The sequence below is a fragment of the Clupea harengus genome, chromosome 12 (assembly GCF_900700415.2).
Source record: "Clupea harengus chromosome 12, Ch_v2.0.2, whole genome shotgun sequence".
Lineage (NCBI taxonomy): Eukaryota > Metazoa > Chordata > Actinopteri > Clupeiformes > Clupeidae > Clupea > Clupea harengus.
Window position 1 is genome coordinate 1,338,670 of NC_045163.1, and position 26,099 is coordinate 1,364,768.

The 26,099-nt window shown below is 46.5% G+C and overlaps 1 protein-coding gene across 2 annotated transcripts; it reads left to right on the forward strand.

Annotated features, from left to right (window-relative positions):
• The first annotated feature begins 820 nt into the window (after positions 1-820).
• On the forward strand, positions 821-24,188 carry LOC105902421 (cingulin-like protein 1). 2 transcript variants are annotated; one of them, XM_031578421.2, is made up of 21 exons: positions 821-908; positions 1,813-1,917; positions 3,404-3,528; positions 8,105-8,222; positions 8,359-8,577; positions 13,287-13,799; positions 14,279-14,539; positions 15,047-15,142; positions 16,027-16,176; positions 16,501-16,593; positions 17,125-17,331; positions 17,688-17,792; positions 17,943-18,095; positions 18,267-18,434; positions 19,999-20,172; positions 20,441-20,530; positions 20,753-20,836; positions 20,943-21,061; positions 21,609-21,717; positions 22,561-22,724; positions 22,982-24,188. In XM_031578421.2, the coding sequence occupies exons 1-21, from the start codon at positions 879-881 to the stop codon at positions 23,079-23,081; spliced, it is 3,183 nt and encodes a 1,060-aa protein (XP_031434281.1). In that variant the 5' UTR covers positions 821-878; the 3' UTR covers positions 23,082-24,188. The 2 variants fall into 2 exon arrangements, with proteins under 2 accessions (XP_031434281.1, XP_031434282.1); XM_031578422.2 differs by lacking the exon at positions 13,287-13,799 and having other exon boundaries at positions 827-908.
• The last annotated feature ends 1,911 nt before the right edge of the window (positions 24,189-26,099 follow it).

A 26,099-nucleotide genomic window follows, 5' to 3' on the forward strand; every position in this document is an offset into this window, starting at 1 on the left:
TGTGTGTGTGTGTGTGTGTGTGTGTGTGTGTGTGTGTGTTCAGAGGAGTTCCCATGCCCTCCCATGCCTGTTAGGCTTCCTGACCATGGCCATGTTTGGCAAAATATTTCCTTATTGACTTTTTTTCCATCAGCGTTTCCTAATCTTCCAAGCACCCACCTCTGCATTCTTCTGGTGTTTGGGGTTGTTTCTGCTCAGCCCCAGGGGGACATGTTTGAATTGGGTTGAGATTCTGTTATTTTGTCATTTGGTGTGTTGAGAAGTGGGTACATAAGCTTGTGTTTTCAGGCTGTGAAATCCACAGGGATCTGGTGTGAATGTTACATTAGACAATCAACAGAATCGACGTTTTTCTGAGTGAGTGCACTGGTGTTGTATTTCTTTTGGGATTTAAGCTGTCTTATCACTAAACCCTTTAAAAGATGTGTCTCAAGTACTTAGTTGGTCATTTGAATTCTCTTTACCTCTCTCTCTCTCTCACACACACACACAGACACACACACACATACATACACGCGCGCACACACACACACACACACACACACACACACACACACATCAAGGGAAACTTAACTGAGAACTCAACCAAGCAAGACTCTTTTTTTGTACTCACTCTCCTATGTCCAAACATTCAAGCACTCCCACACATACACAGACACACACACACACACACACACTCCCACACATACACAGACACACAAACACAGTCTGAGAGAGAACACCAGCTAGCCAATGCAGAGACATGCAGGTCAGTGGGCCGTCCTGAGAGAGGGGGTCACACTTGTGCCCACGGCAACAGGACAGACTCCAAACACAGCGTTGTCAACCAAAATCCCCTCAAAGCTATGCAGCTCCCTTAAGCCCTTCTCTCCCTCAACATGAGCTTCTGTGGGTCCCCAGGATTACTCGTGAGTAACACACAAAGTTCCCCGCGGGACTCCTCTGTGGAGCAGCAGGAACTTTACTTTTAGCAGCATGAGAGTTGATATTAGGAAATGCCGAGAGGAACCAGTGTTTTTGAATTTAGTGTGGATAAAAAGTAGCAGAGGCCGTTGTGTTCTTGATGAGTTCTCTGGAGCAACTTTTGTGTATTTCTGGGTTACTTTGTACCTGAAATTAGCATTGAGTTAGCATGGAAGCTAGTCCATAGTGAACACTTCTAAATCTGTATAAGTTATATCGTGGATTGGTATCTAAAAGTCATAGTGTGACTGTGTGAAACATTATCGGCCTTCTGATGATTAACTTTCACTTCTCACCCGGTTTGTTTGCTCTTCCCCTGAGTCTCTTATGTAATGGAGATGGAGGCAGATTGTACTCTCAGCCTCAGGGATATGGATCTAAACATATAAACATCCACTGGATCTCGTGTTTACCTGCTTTGCTTGGCACAGAGAGGGAATGTGGCGAAGGCTTTACTCTTGGAATGACGCCCTGTTTAGTTTGGACTGACTGATTGGCACTTTGTGTTATTTCTGACTTAATAACGTTTGGTGCTCAGGGTTAGAATGTGTTCTCATATGTCTGAGTCCCTTAGAGACAGTGCTGTTTAAATGACTTTCTCTGATGTTCCGCCATTTTTCCAAATTTAAAATTTAAAATAGTTGTCCAATAGTATTAGTATCATTATGTGACATAACAATATAGTTCCTACTCTGGCACTGTCTTTTGATCAGAGTACTCGGCTAAATATTTGGTGTTTCAATTGAAAAGGCATGATGGAGGGAGAGTGTAGTGTGTGTTAGAGAGTTGATCCCAGAGGCCTGACTTGACACGCCTGCCCTGCCCTGCCCTGCCCTCCTGTTCCCACAGTCTACTGGGACATCCAGGGCCCTGCCCCCCTCCCTGCTGAAGCTCAGGCAGCTTCTGGAGGACAAATTGCTCATCCTCCAGGAAACTGTTTCTGCAGACAGGCAGGTAGGCGTCTGATCCTCACACCGGTCATCCACCCATGTCCTCTCCCTCCCTATCACAGACTACAAAGAGGGAGATTTGTCTCTTATTCTCATGTATAGGGTGGGTGCACATGTCAGATTCTTGCATAAACTCTTTTTTACCCCTCTCTCTCTCTCCCTTTTTGTTTCTCTCTCTCTCTCTCTCTCTCCCTCTCTCTCTCACACTTAGTATAGCCCTCTGTAGACCCCAGACTGGAGTATTTGTCATCAAGCTGCTGACTCATAGATTTCTCATTATCCAGAACATTCCTTAGTTTGCTGCTGGGAGATGGGAACTGTGTGTTTGTGTGTGTGTGTGTGTGTGTGTGTGTGTGTGTGTGTGTGTGTGTGTGTGTGTGTGTGTGTGTGTGTGTGTGTGTGTGTGTGTGTGTGTGTGTGCGTGCGTGCGTGCGTGTGTGTGTGCTTCTGCAGCTCAACATGAGTATGTCTCTGTGTGTTTGTGCCTGAGGCATGTGCATGCATACGCCTAACTGGATCCATCTGTATGAATATTCTGCATTTGAGGATAAGAAACAGTTTTTCTCTAAGTCTGAAGTGAAGGATCAGTCTGAAGTGAAGGGTCGGGGGCACACTACTCGTTTGGTCAAGGTCCGCTCAGCTCCCTCTTCTGTCGGCCATTTTGTTAAGAGCAGGATGGCGGCCGGGTGCCTGTTAGCTGACTGAGGGAGCAGACTGCACAGATTGCCACAGCTTCAGCGCTCTCCACTCTGGCTCCCATTCACGCCCATCTGGGTGTAGCCCTGGACGCAGCCAGCACTTCTGTTCGGCAGCCAGGCCAACATTAATCACTCCATTGTGTCAAGTGGCGTTTCATCGATGCCGTTAGATAACATTTCAACCAGGAGGCACTCTGTGTGCTGTGCGCTTAATTGCAATGTTATTGATGAATGCTGTGAGTGTTCATTGATAAACAGCTAGTGTGTTTATATACTTTCTGTATGTGTGGGGGGGGGGGGGTTCATGGATTCACATGGCAGCCCCTGACCATTCTCTGCTGAGTGGGATCCAAATACCTTCTGAACATTTGTTTGTATATCATTTGAAAGACCAAAGGCAAGACATCTCTTCATTCCTGCACCCTGCTGGCTAAAAGCAGGAGACAGTGAAAGGGTGGTAATAGATCAGTTTTGGCATTTTTAAGCATAAAGGGTAAACACAAGTGGGGCCTGTGCTGTTTTAGGTGTAGTTGCCTGTGTAGTTGCCTGCTGGTGTTCATTTCTCTATGCTGGCCTGTGTTTGTGATGGTCAGTATGCATTGGGCTGTGTGGGCCTGTGTTTGTGATGGTCAGTATGCATTGGGCTGTGTGGGCCTGTGTTTGTGATGGTCAGTATGCATTGGGCTGTGTGGGCCTGTGTTTGTGATGGTCAGTATGCATTGGGCTGTGTGGGCCTGTGTTCCACTCTGAGCTCTTCTGATGGCTACCGCTGCTGCTGTCGTCTCCTGACAGGTCTGTGAGGAGAGCGACGCTGTCGGGGACATCAGGAAGCACTTGGACCAAAGCCAGGAGCTGAGACGCCATCTTGCTGAGCTCCAGAGCAACACTGAGCAGGAGATCTCCACCATCACACAGCAGTAAGCACACACTCCACCATCACACACACTCCACCATCACACACACTCCACCATCACACAGCAGTAAGCACACACTCCACCATCACACACACTCCACCATCACACACACTCCACCATCACACAGCAGTAAACACACACTCCACCATCACACAGAGATCACCATCACACACACTCCACCATCACACAGCAGTAAACACACACTCCACCATCACACAGAGATCACCATCACACACACTCCACCATCACACAGCAGTAAGCACACACTCCAGACCTCACAGAAATGCTTGCAGTGGTTTTTCTTCTGATTATGCTCTCTCTTCAAGCCAAATCTGATCAGTGTGGTATAGAGGAGAATACTATGATGATTCTTTCTTTAACTTTATAGATACATGCATGAGACTCAGCACTGTTTAACAGATGCATGGCTACGGTCTGCAGTGTAATCCACCCGTTAGAAGCGGTTATTGCGCCATGACCCATTCAATCAGTGCTTCAGATACGAAGCTGCACATATTGATAATGACGGCAGGATCTAATGTACAGGAGATGCATAGACATGGCACACAATACTGGAAAGGCCTCCTATGTCCACTTCAGATTTAGTCGTAGTGTGATCGAAGCACGCAAAGTGTTACTGAATTGTTTTTCCAAAACATTCTGCTCTGCATCTGTTATTGTGAGATGAGTCTTCTGATCTTCTGGAGTCTTCTGATACCAACATGCTCTGCTTCAGTGCAAAAGGAAACATGGTGTGTGTGTGTGTGTGTGTGTGTGTGTGTGTGTGTGTGTGTGTGTGTGTGTGTGTGTGTGTGTGTGTGTGTGTGTGTGTGTGTGTGTGTGTGTGTGTGTGTGTGTGTGTGTGTGTGTGTGTGTGTGTGTGTGTATATATGCGTGTGTGTCTCTGTGTGTGTGTGTGTATGTGTGTGTGTGTGTGTGTGTGTGTTTGTGTGTGTGTGTGTGTGTGTGTGTGTGTGTATATATGCGTGTGTGTCTCTGTGTGTGTGTGTGTATGTGTGTGTGTGTGTGTGTGTGTGTGTGTGTGTGTGTGTGTGTGTGTGTGTTTGGGCATGTGCTACTGAAGCTTTGTGTAAATAAGTAAGATGTGTTGAGAAAAGGACAGGATCTAGGTGTGGCACTGAGACAAAACCAGACTGACAGTTATCTCTGAGTGACTGTAATGGTTTAAAGCGGGTTTCCTTGCGTGTTGCTATCTGATGCAGCATGTGAAGTTCACCAGAATTTACCTGAGCAAGTTTAAGCATATCGTTCCTTCCAGAGTGTGTGAGGGTGTGGTCTCCTGTTCCAGATGACTGTGTGAGGGTGTGGGTTCTTGTTCTGGGTAAATCCCCTCTGTTTTCAATCACACACGGTGCCAGCTGGGTCTCAGTGCCAACTGGCTCTCCCACTGGCAAAGCCTCTGTATTATGTCTGTGTGTGCTTGTGTTTGTTGTGTTTATTGTGTTTGTGTATGTGTTTGTGTTTGTGCAAACAGAGATGGAATTGCAAGGTTGTGAGAAGATCTAAGGAATTTGTTTCCTAAGGACTTCTGTATAAGTTGCTGTATCACATCAGGATCAGACTTGATCCTTTTTTAGTGTTCCTGTAAGTTTTGAGTTTTTTTTGTGATGGCATGATGAGTCCTGCAGTACTCGCCCATACTTTCACTTCTATTGTCTCACAGTTGCCTGAGCCAGAACTAATAAAAGAGCAGATTCTGTTGAAAGCATTTGTTTGGAATGAAATCTGCCTCAGCCAGTTCTTGTCCTCTGTCCAATAACCGCCAAGAGAGATAGAAAGAGAAAGAGACCGCAGCGTTTCACAGGCCACCCATCACACACAACTTCAGAGTTCTGTCAGCAAACAGAGGCTGTGCCCCCCACCACTCTCCCCCCAAAACACTTCAGCACCTTCCCTCAGAAAATGATCCATTCTTTTGACATGCAATTAAAACACTCTGTTTCACTGGAGACATGATCCTGAAATGCTTAATGACAGGCCAGTCCCCCACCCCCCAACCCCCCGCCCCAACCCCCCGCCTTGAAGTTTGTGCTGTGATCAACCCCACCATCTCACCGCCCTGCTCCTTGCAGATGTTGAATACTGATAGATGCTTTCCTTTTGATGCCATTCGCAGGCAAGAAGACTCAGACACACACACACAAACACTCTCACACACACACACACACACACACACACACACAGTGTATTGTATGTGGTGGTGTGGTATCAATAAGTCATTAATTGTTTTATTATTATGCACGCCTGCCATCTTAACGCTGCGCTGGCATATGTGCCGCTGACACTGTCGCTGGTAGATCAGAGGGGCTGAGGACGTCAGTGGGGCTGGGAGTGATTCTCTCCGACACACTACAGGGCTGGGAGCACAGATTGACACAGGTCGTTTGTTAGAGCAGGCTGAAGCCAACTCGAACTACATCAAACGCTGGGAGACTGAACTGAACTGGAGGAGGATAAAATAGGCGTTTATTTTGTCCTCTTTTTGCTCCATGTTCCCTTCATCACCTTCCAGACAATTGCTTTAGTTGTATTTTTTTTTCATATACTTAAGTTCATAATTATAATTTTAATTTAATCGTGTAATTAAATTCAACCCCTTCAAAAGGGTCTGAATAGGCACGGCCATTTCTACTTCTGAGAAAGCAAACACCAGGGACCTTCTCTTGCTGTAAGGTGATGTTCTGACTGCTCACTGAGTGAGACTGGACGCTTTCATTTAGAATTTAGTAATATCCTATTAGTTCAAGTCAGATAACGGGTATGTCTGGGCTGTGCCCACAGGCCTCACAGCCTTGCATCTCTAGGCCTGTTGTCCTGGAAACGGGAGCTAGTTCTGAGTGTCAATGCCATGTGTTTGACCATGAACTGATGTTCAGTAGAGCTTTGTTGAAATTCTATACTATTCTATACGTATGTTTGAAATACAGCTGTCTGTCATTGTCCTAATGACTTATTTACACAGTAAATCCCCTACATGCTGTCACATACCCACATGCACACACACACACACACACACACACACACACACACACACAGCGAAGCTGAGGTATGTAATATGTTGTTTTTAATCACTCTGTTTGTGGAGCTGACAGCTGGCCATCACAGAGGCGAGGCGCTGCGGGGGCCAACAGTAGCCTAAGCTCGCCGCGCTAGACCTCATTTACACACACGTCTACTGCAAGCTAATGAGAGGAGGTGTGTGTGTGTGTGTGTGTGTGTGTGTGTGTGTGTGTGTGTGCATATGTTCTTGTGTCTGCGTGCACATGTGTGTACATATGTGTGTGTGTGTGTGTGTGTGTGTGAATGTGTGTGTGTGTATGAGAGAGAGGGAGAGAGGGGCACAGACTGCGCTTTGCTTATCCCCTCAGCAGATGCCAGCAGATTTCACAGACTCTCTCAAATAAACATTACAGACACAAACACAGAGAAACGAGAGCTGACAATGCTTCATCTGAATTAGTTGCCTCTTTAACTGAAACGCCATCTCTGTCAGCTATCAATCCGCTGAAATGAAGGGCTGCGTCTTCCCTCTAATCCCATCTCTTCTCTTTCAAAATCCCTTATATCATGCAATGTTTCTATTTTTAAAGTTTCTCAATTAGCTGCCATGTTATTAGATTGTAGACAAAGCCACGTATAGCTCATTACCGGTCCAGCTATAGTGTGTGCTGCCTTTGGATCTGACCCTGGGGTGTTTAGCACCTAGCAGGAGCAGTTACAGGGGAGCGGTGTAATGTTTGCTGGAGCACCATCCTGTTGAGATCCTTCTCCTTACAATTTACATGAATTACAAAAGACAACACTGAGATGTGGGAAGAGAATAACCGGTGAGTCTGGTGTTGTACAGTGTTGTCACAGCAAGCTTAGTTCTCACGCACCACCTCTCAAAGAGGCGTAGCAGAGTCTGGCTAAAGGCTCTGGGAACATGCTACCGTGTCTCCATCACGGCAGAGCCTGTATTCGCCACATCATGCTGTGAGGTGTTACTGGGGAACCTGATCTGGAGCCTGTTCGCCCTGCTGCCACAGACAGACAGGCAGGAGGAGAGGGCAGGGCCACGGCAGCAGATGTGGAGCAGGGCCAACTGCAGCGAGGACATACCTTAGCATGTAGCCCTGATGAGCTCAGAAAGAGCAAACATATGTTGGCAGGCAGTGTAGCTGCTGCTACAATAAAACATCATAATAAAAGAAGAACGTATAAATGGTGAAGACAAGAAATGATTTCTGAAACTGTGCTCTGAAGCTCTGTCCATGATGAATTCATTGCCTACAAAAAGATGAATCCTCCATTTTTCTGTGCATCCCTTCTGCTTTCCATTATGAAGGCATATCTCCCTCTAGTGGCCCAATACTGGACCAGCCATCAAACTAGGCACCAGTTCTGTGGAAATGTACAAAGAACCCTACTGTACTTTAAAAATGTACACTTAAGCATGAATATAGCTGCATTGCTATTGGTTTGAAATGAAATATTTTGAACTCAAATAATGCTTTAATCTACTAAATGATTTAAAGTTTGTCTTTATAAAAGGTGTATTGTTGATTGTGTGTTGCAGGCTTGGGTGTGTGGTGCTGCGGCGTGAGCGTATAAGCTGTGAGTTAGCCGATCTCCAGAGGCAGCACTCCGAGGTCCAGTCCGCCCTAGAGAGGAACCGGGACTCAGACACCTGTGCTGTAAGTGACCCACCAGCTAGCCTGAGCGCCTGACTGTCTGAGCCATCAACAATCATTAGTTATTGAATTCATGAATGTTTGTGTGTGTGTGTGTGTGTGTGTGTGTGTGTGTGTGTGTGTGTGTGTGTGTGTACAGACTCTACTGCAGCAGAGGCGTGAGCTGCAGGTGTGTATAGCCGGCCGGGCAGCACAGCGAGAGCGTGTGTGTTTTCGGGAACAGGCCCTCCGAGCACTGCAAGGCATTCTAAGCGCAGACGCCCACAGGTACCAGCAGGAGACCCAGAAACTTCACCTCCTCAGCCACAGAGCCTCCAGTGTCATGCCAGGGGAGAGCCAGAACGAGCCGGACAACATGGTAAATATTGATCTCATGATCCTACATTTAAACGGTATAGGCACATACATACACTGCCATTTAAACTGTATAGGCACATACATACACTGCCATTTAAACTGTATAGGCACATACATACACTGCCATTTCAAACTGTATAGGCACATACATACACTGCCATTTAAACTGTATAGGCACATACATACACTGTCATGTTATCAGCCCAACTGCTGTCTCACAAAATCTATGAAACTCTCATAGTTCTTTGAATTACATAATCAAACAATTAGATTTTTTTTTTGGTTAAACAGAAAAATGACCTTCTAGTTCATGTTGTGGACTAATAATGTTGTTCCAATAATACTAGTCCTTCTGAAGCACACATGTGTGTGTGTGTTTGGGTTTTATATATATATATATGTATACACACACATGCCAAGACACCAACCGAAGCAGCCATCAGCTCAAAGAATAAGTCCCATCCCACCTCTGAAGGCACACTGGAGGAGAGGATGGCTCCAGATGTTCACGCGCGTGTGGATGTATGGAGTGGGTTCTATGGAACATCTGTCCACTCACCTGTCCTCCTGCCCAGCCTCCACTCCTCCTGTCAGCCGTGGCTCCTCTGCCACGGCTGGGGATTGACTTTAATCTAATGCACTCGCTTTGAAACCTCCTTAACACATCAAAACGGCCCTGGTGTGTGTGTGTGTGTGTGTGTGTGTGTGTGTGTGTGTGTGTGCTCGACAAAACATGCTGTAGGTGGCATTCCCTCCGTCGGATGTCTTAGGTGTGTGTGTGTGCGGTGCGTTACCACTCTCTTTCCCCCTCTCTTTTTGAAATCCCAGAAGGTGTCAGTTCTGGTACGGAGTAAGTGACAGATCTGATGAAGGCGATGGAGCGTGTGCTCGCCTTGATAAGAGAGCGCGCGTGACATGAGAGGGAGGCAGGAGAGCCTATCAAAGGCTTTAATTCTCCTGCAGGTTCTGCTATGGTGCCGCGTGAACACTATGGAGCCCGTGTGTGTGCCATAATGTGCTGCAGCATGTACACTATTAGATTAAGGAGCTTTTTCTTGCCGTTTGTTTCTCCAATGGCATCTCTTCCAGTGGCCTACTTAGCATGTGAATGAGCCCTGCCATGGTTGTTGGCCTGTTCTTCAGACATGCATGGGTGGCAGGCAGCGGAGACACTGGAGGATACGCGGCGCACATATGTTTTTATTATTAAGCTTTAAAGGATGAAGGATTAGCAACGATTCCTAAACATGCACAGTATGCAGACGCTCTCACACAATGCCAGAATGTTCTCAGGATCACAGCACAATTGGGTCAGTCAACATTTCTCATGCAGCACCATATGTCAGTACACAGGGCCTCCAAGGAATATAGGCTGTGCTTGCCATCATACCTTCACTCACTCACTCTCTCTCTCTCTCTCTCTCTCTCTCTCTCTCTCTCTCTCACTCACTTTCTCTCTTCTTCTCTTTCTCTCTCTCTCTCTCTCTCTCTCCGTCAGTAACTCATTCACTCTCTTGCACCCATTCCTCTAGTCGCTCGTCACGTTCTGCACACACACACAGCTCCCCTTCTGAATGCCAGCAGACTGTGCTGAGATGGCCTGTGGGTGGGTGGGCTGTGCTTGATAGTTAGACAGTTGGAGTGGTTGCCGTGGGAATGAGACAGATGTACGGTGCTGCCTGTACCCATTAGAGCTTTCAGTCCGTCAGTCAGTCATTGAGGCACCGACGGGCTGGGGGCCGAGGGCCAGGGGCCAGGATGGAGTGGAGTGGAGTGACATATTGGGGAGCAGGAGGGGGGGGGGGGGGGGGGAGGTGCAGAATGCTGTAGAGGTATGGCAAACTGTGCCTAATATGCCGCCGTCTGGGTTAGCTTAATCTGTTCTCACGCCTTCAACCCTTCATCACATGTAACACACACAAATACATACACACACACACACACACACACACACACACACACACACACCTTGTCCATACACCACAGTGCAATACATTCATTCAAACACTCACAAATACACTCATACAAGCACTCTGTCATAGACATTACAAGAAACACATCATTACACACACAAGTCGAACACTTGACCACATGAACAATTAGACGCACTCACATAGACACACAAAAGCAGGCATTCACACATTCACAACCATTTCACAACTGCTCCCCCAGCCCCCAATGCTGCTACAACTGTTTTGGCATGCTACCCCGCCGTGGTTGGCATGGCAACTGACTAGCAACAGCACAAGGGGCTTTGTGTAGGCTTGCGTCTCAGGATTATGAAAGTGAAGGGACGCGCGCCTGCACGGAGCGCATGCAAATCTTCTCACGCTTATTGTTCCACCAATGATTGAGCACATACATGTGTATAGGCTGAATGAAGCCATTGCTTACACCAGGAGATCAAGCCCAGTAACAAAGTCATGCATAGAGGCCTATTGTTGTCCTAGCTGCCATCCCAGACACTATCCGAGTGTCAGTCAGGGCCGTGTCTGTCAATCACAGCGGCCGGCTGTCACAGGCAGAACCCCAGTTTAAGACTGCGTCAATCACATGACCTCTTATTTGGGAAGGAATAATTACTCTGACGGGCAGATTAAGTGATAATCCCCTCATGGCCTTTAAACCCAGGGAGTGATGAGCCAGAGGAGCCAATCCCAGGGAGCACTCGGTGTCTCTCCCCTGCCTCTGGCACACAATCCCTGGGGAAGAGTGACAGGCAAGGACCAGGATTAGGCCTGACTTTGCTTGCCTAAAAACCAAGCCTGGGCCTGGGCCTGGGCCAACTCATTTATAGAGTGCACATTAGCATAATGAGGCTGTTTGATGCTTAATTGAGCTTTCTCACTCTGACAATACATTTTTGGTCACTGACTTATTTTCATTAGAATTCTAATGTCAATGTGTGTGTGTCAGATGAAGAGAGTGTGTGTGCATGTGTGTGTCTATGTATGTATGTATGTATGTATGTGCGCGCGTTTGTGTGTGTGTCTATGTATGTGTGACTATGTATGTATGCGTGTGTGTGTGTGCGTGTGCGTGTGCGTGTGTGCATGTATGACTGTGTGTGTGTGTGTGTGCATTTGTGTGTGTCTCTGTGTGTGTGTGTGCATGTATGCCTATGTGTGTGTGTGTTTGTGTGTTTGTGTGTCTGTGTGTGTGTGTGTGTGTGTGTGTGTGTGTGTGTGTGTGTGTGCATGTATGCCTATGTGAGTGTGTGTGTGTGTGTGTTTGTATGCGTGTGTTCGTGTGTGTGTGTGTTCGTGTGTGTGTGTGTGTGTTCGTGTGTGTATGTGTGTCTATGTATGTATGCGTGTGTGTGTGTGTGTGTGCGCGTGTTCGTGTGTTTGTGTGTGTGTGTGTGCATATATGACTGTGTGCCTGTGTGTGTGTGCATTTGTGTCTGTGTGTGTGTATGTGTGTGTGTGTGTGTGCATGTGTGTCTATGTGTGTGTTTGTGTGTGTGTGTGTGTGTGTGTGTGTGTGTGTGCATGTATGCCTGTGTGTGTGTGTGTGTGTGTGTGTGTGTGTGTGTGTGTCTCTGTGTGTGTGTGTGCATGTATGCCTGTGTGTGTGTGTGTGTGTGTGTGTGTGTGTGTGTGTGTGTGTGTGTGTGTGTGTGTGTGTATGTTTTTGTGTGTGGGTGTGTGAGTGTGTGTGTGTGTGTGTGTGTGTGTATGTTTTTGTGTGGGTGTGTGAGTGTGTGTAGGTGTGCATCAGGGGAGTTCCAGAGGAAGGGTGATTATTCTGTAGATAAATGTGCAGCTGTTGAGGCGCTCTGTGGGGACTGGTCCCAGAGGAGGTGCGGCTTCTCTCCACGTCTGAGAGTGTTGCTCCCAGCTCCTCCTCACAGACCTCCATACATTACCCATCCACTTCATTAAACAACCGGAATTAGAGAGAGAGAGAAGGTGTGATAGAGAGAGAGAGAGAAAGACAGAGAGCGAGGGAGAGAGGGAGGGAAGGAGTGCGGTAGAGAGAACTGGGCATGTGTTGCTCCTTGAGCCCTCAGATCCCCCCCCCCTTCTCTGAGCTGGTGAAACTTCTGATGGTGTAATTACATATCCCATCAGCCTCAGCTTCACTTGAGTGTCCCTGGTCCATCTGTGGCCCTAGGCCTTTGGTTACTTTTGAGTTTGGGTATGTATTTCATCAGTATTATCTACCTACACAGTGACTGATGTTTACTGAAACATCCTTCAATACCTGGCAGAGAGCGTATACTAATAGAGATAGTAGGCACTAGTGTGTGACAGTGTGTGTATGATCCGCATGTGTGTCTCTGTGACATATCTACAGTCAGTACTCATTTCAGGTGTCAGCATAGTCATGAAATGAGTACTGAAAACCTGACTTTACCATGTGAGCACCCTTACCCCACCTCTGACCAGTGCTGACATGTGATGATGAAGCTGCTGGAAACTTCTCCCAGCTCCAAGCAAGGCTTTTCTGACTCACTGCTTATTTATGTTGTTGTGTAATCAGGGAAAGGGCAAACATTTCTCTTAGCATTTGGAATGCCCTCCTTCCTCCTCCTCCTCCTGCTCCTCCTCCTGCTCCTGCTCCTCAGTGAGGGTGAACTGCTAGGGGGGGGGGGGGTATTAGCAGAGGCGAGCGCTGGCAGGCAGGCCGGACTGTGGAGGAAAGGCCAGAGCCGATCCCTCTGGGCCACTGCTCTTTAGCTCACATCCCAGATCCTCTCTTCCCCAGGACAGCCTCCGCTCGGACAGCAGGACAGCCACAGCGCTCCATTCGGAGGCGCTCACTAATGGACACACAGCCATGGGCGCTAATGCAGGATCTCCAGGGTCGCCGGGGAGCGCGGAGGACGAGGACAAAAGGTGGAGGGCGAGCAAACAGGCAGCGTCCACGAAGGGCTCGACTCTGACGCGCTCCGGGAGCGTCAAGGACCTGATTCACAAGTTCTCCGTACCAGACAGCCCCATCTCCCCCATGTCCTCCCCAGAGATGTCCCCCAGCACGGGGCCTCTGACTGGGAAGGCCCCCGGAGCAGAGCCAGGGGGGCCCGGAGGAGTGCCGGAGCCCAGCAGACCTGCTGCTGAGGGCCAGGAAGGAGAAAGAGAGAAGTCTCCTCAGAGGAGCTCCATGCCCTCCGTGACAGTGACCGTGACTCCCCCCACTGAGGAATCCTCTCGCACGGACAAGCAGAGTGAGACGACTGGCCCCTCCAATGGGGCTTTGGCAGGCAGCGGGACAAAGGTGGTAAGTGTGAAACCACTGGATCCCCAAGATGCCATCCTGACCGGCATCCTCAGTCTTCACACTCCAGCGCTTGATCAGTCACCACACGCTCTATCATTGCCACCCCAGCTCCACGCGTCCCCACCCACGCTCACTCCACCCTTGTCTACTAATCCACTGTGCATAGTTCAGATTGGGCTGTTTGATTCAGCTGCATTAATGAACTTGGATGGCATTTCTTTACCGCATGAACTGTTCTGTGTAATTCACTATGCACTTGATTCTCTCCCTCGGCTGTTATGTAAAGCTTCTTGCATGTCTGCTTGATCACGACAGCATCTCATCTCACAGAAGACCATACGGCCGTACGAAAGCCTCCGGTGTGTGTGTGTGTGTGTGTGTTGCCGGGCCCAGCCCATTGATTCGCTCCGCTCCGCTCCGCTGTTGGCCACGGCTCCTTCCTGACGCGTATCTTCTTTCATGTGCGTCTGCTCCTGTAGGAATGCCACTTTGATTCCAGCAAGCAGCCTGAGAGCCCCTCATCCGAGGAGGAGGCGCCCAGCGCCAAGGCCAGCCAGAACCCCAAGTATCAGCTGTACATGAGTGGAGAGGCCCTGGGGAACGGCTCCAGAGATCCAGAGGGGCTGGTGGGAGAGAGCGGGCCCCGGACCAGCCGCTGGGAGAGCAGCAGGCAGGGGACGAGCAACCGGGGCTCCATGGAGTCCCTCCTCTCCAGAGACTGGGACACCATGTCAGACCGGGTGAGTGTGTGTGTGTGTGCGCGTGTGTGTGTGTGTGTGTGTGTGTGTGTGTGTGTGTGTGTGTGTGTGTGTGTGTGGGCACCATGTCAGACCGGGTGAGTGTGCCAAACGGGGGTGCCAGGGGAGGGGCCACGGACTGTGATCAGGTCCATAGAGGATACAAAGATTGTGTGTGTGTGTGTGTGTGTGTGTGTGTGTGTGTGTGTGTGTGTGTGTGTGTGTGTGTGTGGGCACGAGCATATTGTGTGTTGTGTGTGTGGTGGTGCATACATGCACATTTTTGGAGCGCATGTGCATCTGGTTGAAGATCAGAGGGAGAGGATGAATGGCACCTAGTAAACATGAATACTACATCACACACACATCACACACACATCACACACACATCACACACACATCACACATAAAAGCTCAGGCAGATTGGCCATATGTTGATCACATGATGGGCTGTAGGCTGCGTGTGTCTCATGAACCTGGAGAGAAACATGGCGCTCCTTCTCCCCACAGGTGGGTGGCTTTGAGAGCCCTCCTCTCCGCGTCTTCAACAGCCCCTACACATCATCTCTGGATTTCAATCCCATCCACAGGATGTCTGAGTATAAGGTAATGCAGCACACGCACGCACGCACGCACGCACGCACACACACACACACACACACACACACACCTGTATGACCCCCTGTCTGTTGGGTGCTAAACAGTGATCCTGGAGAGAGCCCATATGTTCTCCTTGTCTCTCCAGCAGTGGAGGGGTGCCAGATGACACAGACACACACACACACACACACACACACACACACACACACACACACACACACACACACCTCAGCTCTAGTCTCTCCAGCAGTGGAGGGGTGCCAGATGAAACAGACACACACACACACACACACACACACACACACACACACACACACACACACACACACACACACACACACACACACACACACACACCTCAGCTCTAGTCTCTGCAGCAGTGGAGGGGTGCCAGATGACACAGACACAGACACACACACACACACACACACACACACACACACACACACCTCAGCTCTAGTCTCTGCAGCAGTGGAGGGGTGCCAGATGACACAGACACACACACACACACACACACACACACACACACACACACACACACACACACACACACACACACCTCAGCTCTAGTCTCTGCAGCAGTGGAGGGGTGCCAGATGAAACGGGACACACACACACACACACACACACACACACACACACACACACACACACACACACACACACACACCTCAGCTCTAGTCTCTGCAGCAGTGGAGGGGTGCCAGATGAAACAGAGATGTCAATCACAGCTTTAGTCTGATGCTTTCATTGTCAGAAGCTCATTTAACCAGATATTCAACCACATTGCATAAAGCTGATAGAATCCATATTATTTCAATGAAATGGAGACATTTGGCCGATGTGTTGTGCCTAACCCTCTCCTCCCCACATGGTTGTGTTTATATCAGGTCCAGGACGGGCTCTCCCCTGCCACCGACTTCAACATCTTTGGGCTGAACGGGCGAAGCACCAGCCCTGTGACATTCACCAACGTGCACGCCCCTCGTGCACGCTACACTTCAACCTATGACACCCTCACCAGGAGACGGGAGAGAGAGGTATGAGCATGCATGCTGCTTCAATAACACATCATCATTTTACAAATACAACATCGTTAGTATTAGTTAAGTTTAAATAGTATTAGTAAAAAACTGTGAGTTTCAATTCAATTCTACCTCTCACATCCACTAAAATGAAACAATGTTTTATTTGTTTAAAAATCCCATTGAAGCCTTACAATATTTATGAGATTGTAACTTTCATTAACATTTAACTTTCGAACATGTCAGTGAGGGAATATGTAAGGTGACAAGATTTTGACAGAACAACGTTTGCTTCCGTCTTCCTGATCCCTTTCACCTTTGACCCTGTCTTTCTCGCAGACGGCCCCCAACCAAGTGTCTCTGCGCTCGGGCATGTCCAACAAACGGGACTACATTGAGGAGCTGACCAAACAGCTGGAGGAGGTTCAGAGGGTAGGTCTATAGCCTCAGTGTGATGTCAGTGTGTGGATATGTTGTAGGAATACAGGGAATATCTCTACTCTATCTCGACTAAATACAGGAAATATCTCTACTCTATCTCGACTAAATACAGGAAATATCTCTACTGTATCTCGACTAAATACAGGGAATATCTCTACTCTATCTCGACTAAATACAGGAAATATCTCTACTCTATCTCGACTAAATACAGGAAATATCTCTACTGTATCTCGACTAAATACAGGGAATATCTCTACTCTATCTCGACTAAATACAGGAAATATCTCTACTCTATCTCGACTAAATACAGGAAATATCTCTACTGTATCTCGACTAAATACAGGAAATATCTCGACTAAATACATGGGCCTTTCCTTAGTTTAGATTATGAACTTGAAATAGTCACAGTAACAGTATTTGAATAATGACTCCAGTTCTCTCTCTCTCACTCACACACTCTCTCTCTCTTTCCCTCTCTCTCTGTCTTCCTCTCTCTCTCTCCTATTAATTTCCCTTCTACAGAGGAACCAGTTCTTGGAGGCCGAGAGCATTGAGATGGATAAGGAGCGAAACCAGATCCGCTTTGAGATGCGTGGGCTCCTGGTCAACAATGAAGACCTGGTGCGCAACAACACCCAGCTGCAGGGGGAGATGAAGAAGATGAGGGACAGGATGGTGGAGGTGGAGTCCGACCACAACGTCATGGTGGAGCGTTTCAGACAGATGGAGGTGAGCCACAGCCTCTGAGTCGTCTGAAGGTTTCACAAACACAACTGCAAAGCAAGTTTACAAAATACAGCCCCTTGGTAGTTTATTAAGCCTGGGAATTAGAATGTCCTCCAACAAGTTGAGGACTACTGCCAGGAAAGGCAGAGTGAAGAGAGATGGTCGTTACATTTCCTGTAGAAAAGAGAAGACATATCTCAGCACATATTATGGCTAGATTGCCATCAGTTGGAGCTTGACTGAGCTCTTGTTACTTGTGTTTCCTCCCAATACTGGCATGCTGCACAGAGGAAGCCAGCGTGGCTCTGCTGAAACTGAAGGCTTGTGTTTGTGTTTTGGTGTGTGTTCGTGTTGGGCAGGGTGAACTGAAAGAAGCCAGAGAGGTGATGGTAGAAGCCAACACTCAGGAGTACGCCTTCAACTTCCTCCAGCAGTCCCTCAAGAACAAGATTCAGGATGCTGAGGTGTGTGTCTAACATGATCCACTCTAATGGCCACAGCTAAGTGAGTTTGTAGTAGTGTGTTAACTAGCGTGTGTGTGTGTGTGTGTGTGTGTGTGTGTGTGTGTGTGTGTGTGTGTGTGTGTGTGTGTGTGTGTGTGTGTGTGTGTGCAGGACGCCCTGGACAAGCAGACGCAGCACGCTCAGGTCATCTCTGAGAAGCTGTGGTTAGCGGAGCGGAAGCTGGAGGAGCTGGAGGTGGACAAAGAGACCAGAGGCAAGAAGAACTCTGAGCTCAACAGCTCTGTGCAGCGCCTGGAGGATGAGGTATGCACTAACATATTATATTATATTATATACACACACACACACACACAAATTGTACGTCATTACCTCCAAATTCAAATAAGGCAGATAACACACAAACATAAATAATAATACACATGTGTGTGTGTGTGTGTGTGTGTGTGTGTGTGTGTGTGTGTGTGTGTGTTTTAGCTGGCCGAGGCCTTGCAGACGTCTACACAGGCCAGTGTAGAGCTCAGCCTGCAGCAGAAGCTGAGAGCTGATGCCCAGCTGCGGGTGGAGGAGCTAGAGGAGAGCCTGCTGGAGAAGAACCAGGAAATGCTCAGACTCCAGCAGATCATCCACAGACTACAGGGAGAGGTACAGCTCAATGTGTATAGGCATCCTCTCTTTGTCAACATTCTCTCTTTTCTTTTTATCATCTTCTCTTTTTCTCTTCCCCATCCTCTGTTCTGTCACCCTTTCTTTTCCTCTTTTCATGACTTACTTCCTCCTTCCTCCCTCCCTCTGGCCCTCAGGGCACTCTGTCATACTTCTGTCAGTAAACATAAAGGTAAACGCTAGCATGTAGCCTGTTACATGTATGGATGTACATAGCCAATATGTTCTGTCAGTAAACATAAAGGTAAACGCTAGCATGTAGCCTGTTACATGTATGGATGTACATAGCCAATATGTTCTGTCAGTAAACATAAAGGTAAACGCTAGCATGTAGCCTGTTACATGTATGGATGTACATAGCCAATATGTTCTGTCAGTAAACATAAAGGTAAACGCTAGCATGTAGCCTGTTACATGTATGGATGTACATAGCCAATATGTTCTGTCAGTAAACATAAAGGTAAACGCTAGCATGTAGCCTGTTACATGTATGGATGTACATAGCCAATATGTTCTGTCAGTAAACATAAAGGTAAACGCTAGCATGTAGCCTGTTACATGTATGGATGTACATAGCCAATATGTTCTGTCAGTAAACATAAAGGTAAACGCTAGCATGTAGCCTGTTACATGTATGGATGTACATAGCCAATATGTTCTGTCAGTAAACATAAAGGTAAACGCTAGCATGTAGCCTGTTACATGTATGGATGTACATAGCCAATATGTTCTGTCAGTAAACATAAAGGTAAACGCTAGCATGTAGCCTGTTACATGTATGGATGTACATAGCCAATATGTTCTGTCAGTAAACATAAAGGTAAACGCTAGCATGTAGCCTGTTACATGTATGGATGTACATAGCCAATATGTTCTGTCAGTAAACATAAAGGTAAACGCTAGCATGTAGCCTGTTACATGTATGGAAGTACATAGCCAATATGTTTGACCACTATGCTTTAATATGTATTAGTGTGGGATCACAGTGCACACTAGTGGGTGGATGAATGTCTCCTGTGCATACGTGTACTTGTGTTCAAATAAACATCTCGTTGGTGGAACAAACTGCCTAGCACTACCAGAGCAGGGGCGTCCCTCTCTACCTTTAAGAAACTTTTGAAGACCCAACTCTTCATAAAGCACCTCCCTTCCTAACTGGTACCTTGACTAGTGCTTAACTTGCACTTCAGCAGTTACTACATTCCTTCACTTCTTTTTTTTCTATGTCGTTTTTCTATTTCTTATGTAAAGTAGTATTTATTGTTACACCAGGTTTTTATTGCTCTTAGCTTGACTGTTCTCTCCCTTGTACGTCGCTTTGGACAAAAGCGTCTGCTAAATGACTAAATGTAAATGTAAATATATTTCTCTCTCCCTCCCTCCCTCCCTCCCTTTCACTGTGTGTGTGTGGTGTGTGTGTGTGTGTGTGTGTGTGTGTGTGTGTGTGTGTTTGCGTGTGTGTGGTGTGTGTGTGTGTGTGTGTGTGTGTGTGTGTGTGTGTGTGTGTGGTGTGCGTGTGCGTGTGCGTGTGTGTGTGTGTTAGGTCTCCGGTAAGCTGATTGATAAGGAGCAGAGCTTGGAGGAGGAGATCCAGCTGAGGGAGAGGATCCAGCTGCAGTGCAAACAGGCCGAGCGCCACGTGGAGGACCTGCAGATGGAGATACACACAGCCAAACAGGCCAGAGAAGACCTGGTCAAACAGCTCAAGAGCACACAGGTACACACACACACACACACACACATACACACACACACACACACACACACACACACACACACACACACACACAGGATCCATCTCTCTCTCACACACACACACAAATGCATACACACACTCTGTCTCACGCTCTCTCACACACACACACACACACACACACACACACACACACACACACACACACACACACACACACACACACACACATACTGTCTTTCTCTCTCTCATAGTTTGTGGTGATGTTGATGGTAATATGTGTTTTTTTCAGGAGAGGATCATTGACCTGGAGAGTGACCTGGAGGAGATGCACGACAGTGAGCAGAGATGGGCTTCCAAGCACAAGAGAGTGCTTGAACAGGTGTGTGTGTGTGTGTGTGTGTGTGTGTGTGTGTGTGTGTGTGTGTGTGTGTGTGTGTGTGTGTGTGTGTGTGTGTGTGTGTGTGTGTGTGTGTGTGAGTGTGCATGCCTGTGAATGTGTGTGTGTGTTTGTGTGTGTGTGTGTGAGTGTGTGTGTGCGCATGTGCATACATGTGTGTGTGTGTAACTAAATATGTTTTGTATGTACCCTACTGTTTTGTAGACAGAGCAGCTTCAGCTGAGACTGATTCAGGAGAAGGACCTGAGTGATCAGCTCGAGTGTGAGAAAGCCATCTTCGAGAGACAGGTATAGTATACACCACTGTATGTGTGTGTGTGTTTGGTTTGATGTGTGTTTGATTTGTTCCATGAGGGATGTCCTTGTATGTAATGTCATACCTGTATTGTTGCAGGTGAAAGACTTGCGTTTGGAAGTGGAGGATTTGCAGATCTCTAAAGTGCAGGAGGACGTCGTCAGCAAAGCAGAGAGCAAAGTCAAAGAGCTGGAGAATACTCTCAGAGCAGAGGAGAGGTCAGCACACACACACACACACACACACACACACACACACACACACACAGTAATATCCTCCCACATATACAAGTATGTAGTGACACACACACACACACAAACTTACTAATGTCCATACACACACACACACACACACACGCATGCACACACACACACACACTTACTAATGTCCACACACACACACGCATGCACACACAAAGTAATATGCTCCCACATATACACGTATGTAGTGACACACACACCACTTGTGGATACACCACAAAACAAACACCAAACCACATTCTGTCTATACAGTATATGTGTTACACATACACCAAACCACATTCTGTCTATACAGTATATGTGTTACAGATACACAACAAATGAAGTGTGTGCTTGTGTGTTTGTGTTAAAGCATTTCATTAAATATCCCTTCTCATCCAGAGAGGGCTACATCAGATCACTGGACAATGATTGGCTCTCTGTCTTTGCCTATGTTGGGATACACATGTCCTTCAGTTAGCACCGTTTAGCCCAAGTGCTAAGAGATGTCACTTTACATCTTCAGGAGTAAGACTGTTCTGGCCAATACCGCCAACAAGCTGGAGAGAAGAATCAACGAGCTCACTGACCAGCTGGAGGAGGAGCACAGGATCGCCACAGAGCAGAGGGACCTGGTAGGAGTTCATTCTCACACCACTGGGGGGCAGTGGGGGGCCTGTTTGCATAGTTGTCTGCGATGGAAGAGCAGTGCCTGGGGTCCGAAGAGAATGCTGTTTATTAGCAGGAATTCCGTCGATTTTCACTGTTTTATGTCTGTAGGCTACTTGTGTTTGTTGACATTTACAATGAGTGCACATCGTGTTAATGTGAGTGTGTGTTTTTAAGTTTGATATCCGAAGGGTGTATTTTGTTCTCAGAGAAATATTTGTGCAGAACATTGTGTAACTAAACCCTTAGGGAGAATCCTCCCAAAATTCCAGATGTGGTTTCCTATGTAGGCATTCCTCCTGTGTGGGTCTGCCTGTGTGTGTGTATGTATGTGTGTGTGTGTGTGTGTCTGTGTGTCTGTGTATGTGTCTGTGTGTGTATGTGTTTAGGGGGGGGGTACTTGTGTGTGTGTGTGTTTAAATGTTCACCTCTGCTCAGCTCTGACCCTTGTGTTCATGTGTTCAAGTAAAAGATCAACTTGACCCCTGACCTTGGCCATGTAACTAAACCCTTAGGGAGAATCCTCTCAAAATTCCAGATGTGGTTTCCTATGTAGGCATTCCTCCTGTGTGGGTCTGCCTGTGTGTCTGTGTGTGTGCGTGTGTGTTGGGGGGGGTGTACTTGTGTGTGTGTATGTATGTGTGTGTGTCTGTGTGTCTGTGTATGTGTCTGTGTGTGTATGTGTTTAGGGGGGGGGGGGTGTGTGTGTGTGTGTGTTTAAATGTTCACCTCTGCTCAGCTCTGACCCTGTGTTCAAGTAAAAGATCAACTTGACCCCTGACCTTGGCCATGTATGTATGTGTGCCCAGATGACCCAGCGCTTGCGCTCTATGAAGCGGCAGCTTAATGATGTGGAGGAGGAGGCCAGCCGGAAGGAGGCCCAGCAGAGGCACACGCAGAGGGAGCTGACCGAGGAGAGGGAGACCAGCCAGCGCCTTCAGAGACAACTGCTGGACCAACACCTACAGCTCAAGTGAGCCCCACACACACTTTAACTGTGTCTGTGTGTGCGTGTGTGTGTGTGCGTGTGCGTGTGAGAATGTAGAAATAATGTAGGAGTGTGTGTGTGTGTGTGAGTGTGAGTGTGTGTGTGCGTGCATGTTTATGAATACACAACATTATCTTTCCACTCCTTGTGCTTTTACTTACACATGAACTTGTCTTTGTGTGTGTGTGTGTGTGTGTGGTGTGTGTGTGTGTGTGTGGTGTGTGTGTGTGTGTGTTATTCAGGAGGAAGGAGTCGCTGATGATGAAGCAGACCCTGGGTAACCTAAGACTAGACCTGAGTGTTGATGAGGAAGATGGGCCTGCAGGCAGCACCGCCATCTAAGAGTGCAAGAGACCCTAGACCATGGGGCAGCACCCTACAGCACCCCACACCCTGAACACATCCAGCTGATTACACCATCTAAGAGTGCAAGAGAAGAGACAGCACCCCACACCCTGAACACATCCAGCTGATGAGATCTCCTAAGACCTCCGTAGCCTGAAAAGCCACCACCTAACTGCTTCCTCTTGTTGAACTAGTGAACAATATTCGTAAACAGTTGATTGTCACAAAGTGACCAGTTTCAGGAGAGCTCAGCGTTTAAAAACACATTGTTTACACTGTAGCTTCCTTTCACTCATGTACGGGATACAAGTGACAGTTCTTAGGATTGGATACAGTAATGAGAATCAAATTCAGTAGCAAAGCTTGTACCCAGACCTCATGTCAAAAACCAATACATATATTATATTTTCATACAGCATCAGACAAGACATCACCCACCTGCATTACAATAAGTTGCTTGAATGAAGAGCAGATATGTAATCACCAACAGACCTACAATTTTCAAGCTGTTGACTTGACCTTGTTTTTGTTTCTACTTTGGCCAAGATATTCTGTTGTTGAATGTAAAATATGTAAGCAACAGTCTTTCTGTTTCATTCACTGATATATGAATCTGGGTTTTGTGGTGTTTAATTTGAATGAGACTTCCAAAAGTGCATGCCATCTTGTTTATGAGTGATAGTTATTGTTCTTAACTATATCACCAAAGTTTCATATGTATATAACGTACAAGGGCTATATATGTCGTCTTCTGTGTAAAAAGGCAAACGTTTGAATGTGAAAGGAAAGGGAGAAATAGTGCTGGAAAATAAAATACAAAATAAAAACAATAATACTGGTTTACTTAGCAATAGAATCTTACTTACTTTACTGAACTAGTAGTATAGAAATACTTGTATGTCCTGTCATACAATATATGTATGTGTTGTTTACATGTTGTTCAGACTGCTATTGAAAGGCATAGCAAGGAATGCAGTGGCAAATGTCATCAAAGGGAACACATTTTTTTATTTAACGTGCCTCTCAACTGATGTATTTATTCTTCTCTGTGAATTCAATAAGCTTCAGACTACCAATGTTGTCAAATAAACTTTGATAAATGCATTACTTTAAATTGTTTCACTTTTTTAAACAATATGCAACTCAAAACTAATTTAAACGATTGGTAAGTCTGTTTGGAGGAATACCTCCCAAGGGTTTTTAATGGACTTTTGGAAGATACTGTCTGAGGCTGCCTCGTCGTTACCATGTGCATTTGATAAATACCAACATTGGCCCTCTTCCTGTTATGACTAGATGTTGGCAGTCTTCCACCCACAGAACTATGATCACACCCAGAACCATTCACTTGTTTACCTGAATCCAGACTCTTGGACAGTGACAGTCAGACCAACATGAGGCTGAGGCTGGGGTTGTCCAAGTAGAAGTTCACTTGTACAGCATAGCTCTGCTCATGTAGAAGTCAGATATACCAACATATTTGATATAGTGATAAAATAGTAGAAATGAAAATGATATAGTCATGCAAAGAAAAAGTCTGGCAGCCCAAAGTAATTATGTTACTAAAACCCTAAGTCAGAAAACAAGCAAAAAGTCATCCAACAAGAGGAGAAAAGTGAGATCCATGGGTATTACAAGGGTTAGGGTTTAGTCTCTCTAATAGTTCATTGAACATCACCTTAATCAAACCCAATCACTATACCCTTATCCTAACCCTAACCCTGGGTAATGTAGTCAATATACCCTTACCCTAACCGTGGGTAATGTAGTCAATATACCCTTACCCTAACCCTAACCCTGGGTAATGTAGTATATATACCCTTACCCTAACCCTGGGTAATGTAGTCAATATACCCTTACCCTAACCCTAACCCTGGGTAATGTAGTATATATACCCTTACCCTAACCCTGGGTAATGTAGTCAATATACCCTTACCCTAACCCTAACCCTGGGTAATGTAGTATATATACCCTTACCCTAACCCTAACCCTGGGTAATGTAGTACATTGATGGTTTTGTTCCCTTTAGGTGCACTGGAGTTTCTTTGAGTACAGACACCAAAGGGACAACTAGTGGACCGTGAGGAGCAATTAACTGAATCTGACAAAAAGTGTATTAGATTAGAATCGTGGACCATTAAAAAGTCGTAGCCACTAGCACCCAAGGGTGTTAGCCTATTTGCTTACTTGCCTGGCTCCTGTGTCCGAGGGTGCAGGTTCAAGTTTAGTGTGGGACTGCTTCTTGGAAGTTAGATATATGTTTGTGTGTAAGTGTATATAGGCAATCCTTTTACATGACCAAAAGAATCATATTTTGTCAAGTAACATCAACAAGGTGGTTACATTTCTTTGGTTGGACGTTTATTATATTGGTTAGGTGAGGTTGCTGGCTATGAGTACTTGTATGTGACAGTGAGAGGACAGACGGTTGTCCCCAACCAATTTATGTATTTGTGTATAACTAAAATTACATTGTTATGGAGCGAACAAGGTTTGTTTCATGTGTCGCCATTTTGTATTTTGTATTTAGTTTAGTCAGCAACTTTGGTTTCTATTTGGAAAATAGACAAAATAACACCTATGGCAGTGAAATAGCCATTTAAGAGATGCAGCGTTCAATTCTGGTGAAGGTACAGTCCTCAACAGCCAATCAAATTACATTCATCCATTGCGTTTTCCTGAATCAACGTGTTGATTGGCTGGAATAGTGCATGGTTCGGTCCAAGCCACTTTGTTTGTTTCCCATTTACAGAGCCAGGACATTGAATGGACATCTAGAGGACCATAAGAAGCAATTCGCTGAATTTGACAAAAAGAGTATTTATTTATAACTGAGGACTAGGCTTTTAAAAGACGCACAACATTTAAGTAAAGTTAATACAGGCACATGTCAATATAGAATACAAGTGTGTTGACGTGTCTTCTTATCATTTACTATTAATTGGACATGTATACTGTATATATATATATTGTATATATATGAGAGTGAGAGAGAGAGAGAGAGCCTACATGCTT

Bases quoted from the DNA above. Each gene is read 5' to 3' on its own strand.
- LOC105902421 (XM_031578421.2), top strand. From the start codon at position 879: ATGAGCTTCTGTGGGTCCCCAGGATTACTC. The intron at 14,540-15,046 runs GTGAGTGTGTGT...TTCTCCCCACAG, and splicing joins GGGACACCATGTCAGACCGG to GTGGGTGGCTTTGAGAGCCC. The intron at 18,096-18,266 runs GTATGCACTAAC...TGTGTGTTTTAG, and splicing joins TGCAGCGCCTGGAGGATGAG to CTGGCCGAGGCCTTGCAGAC.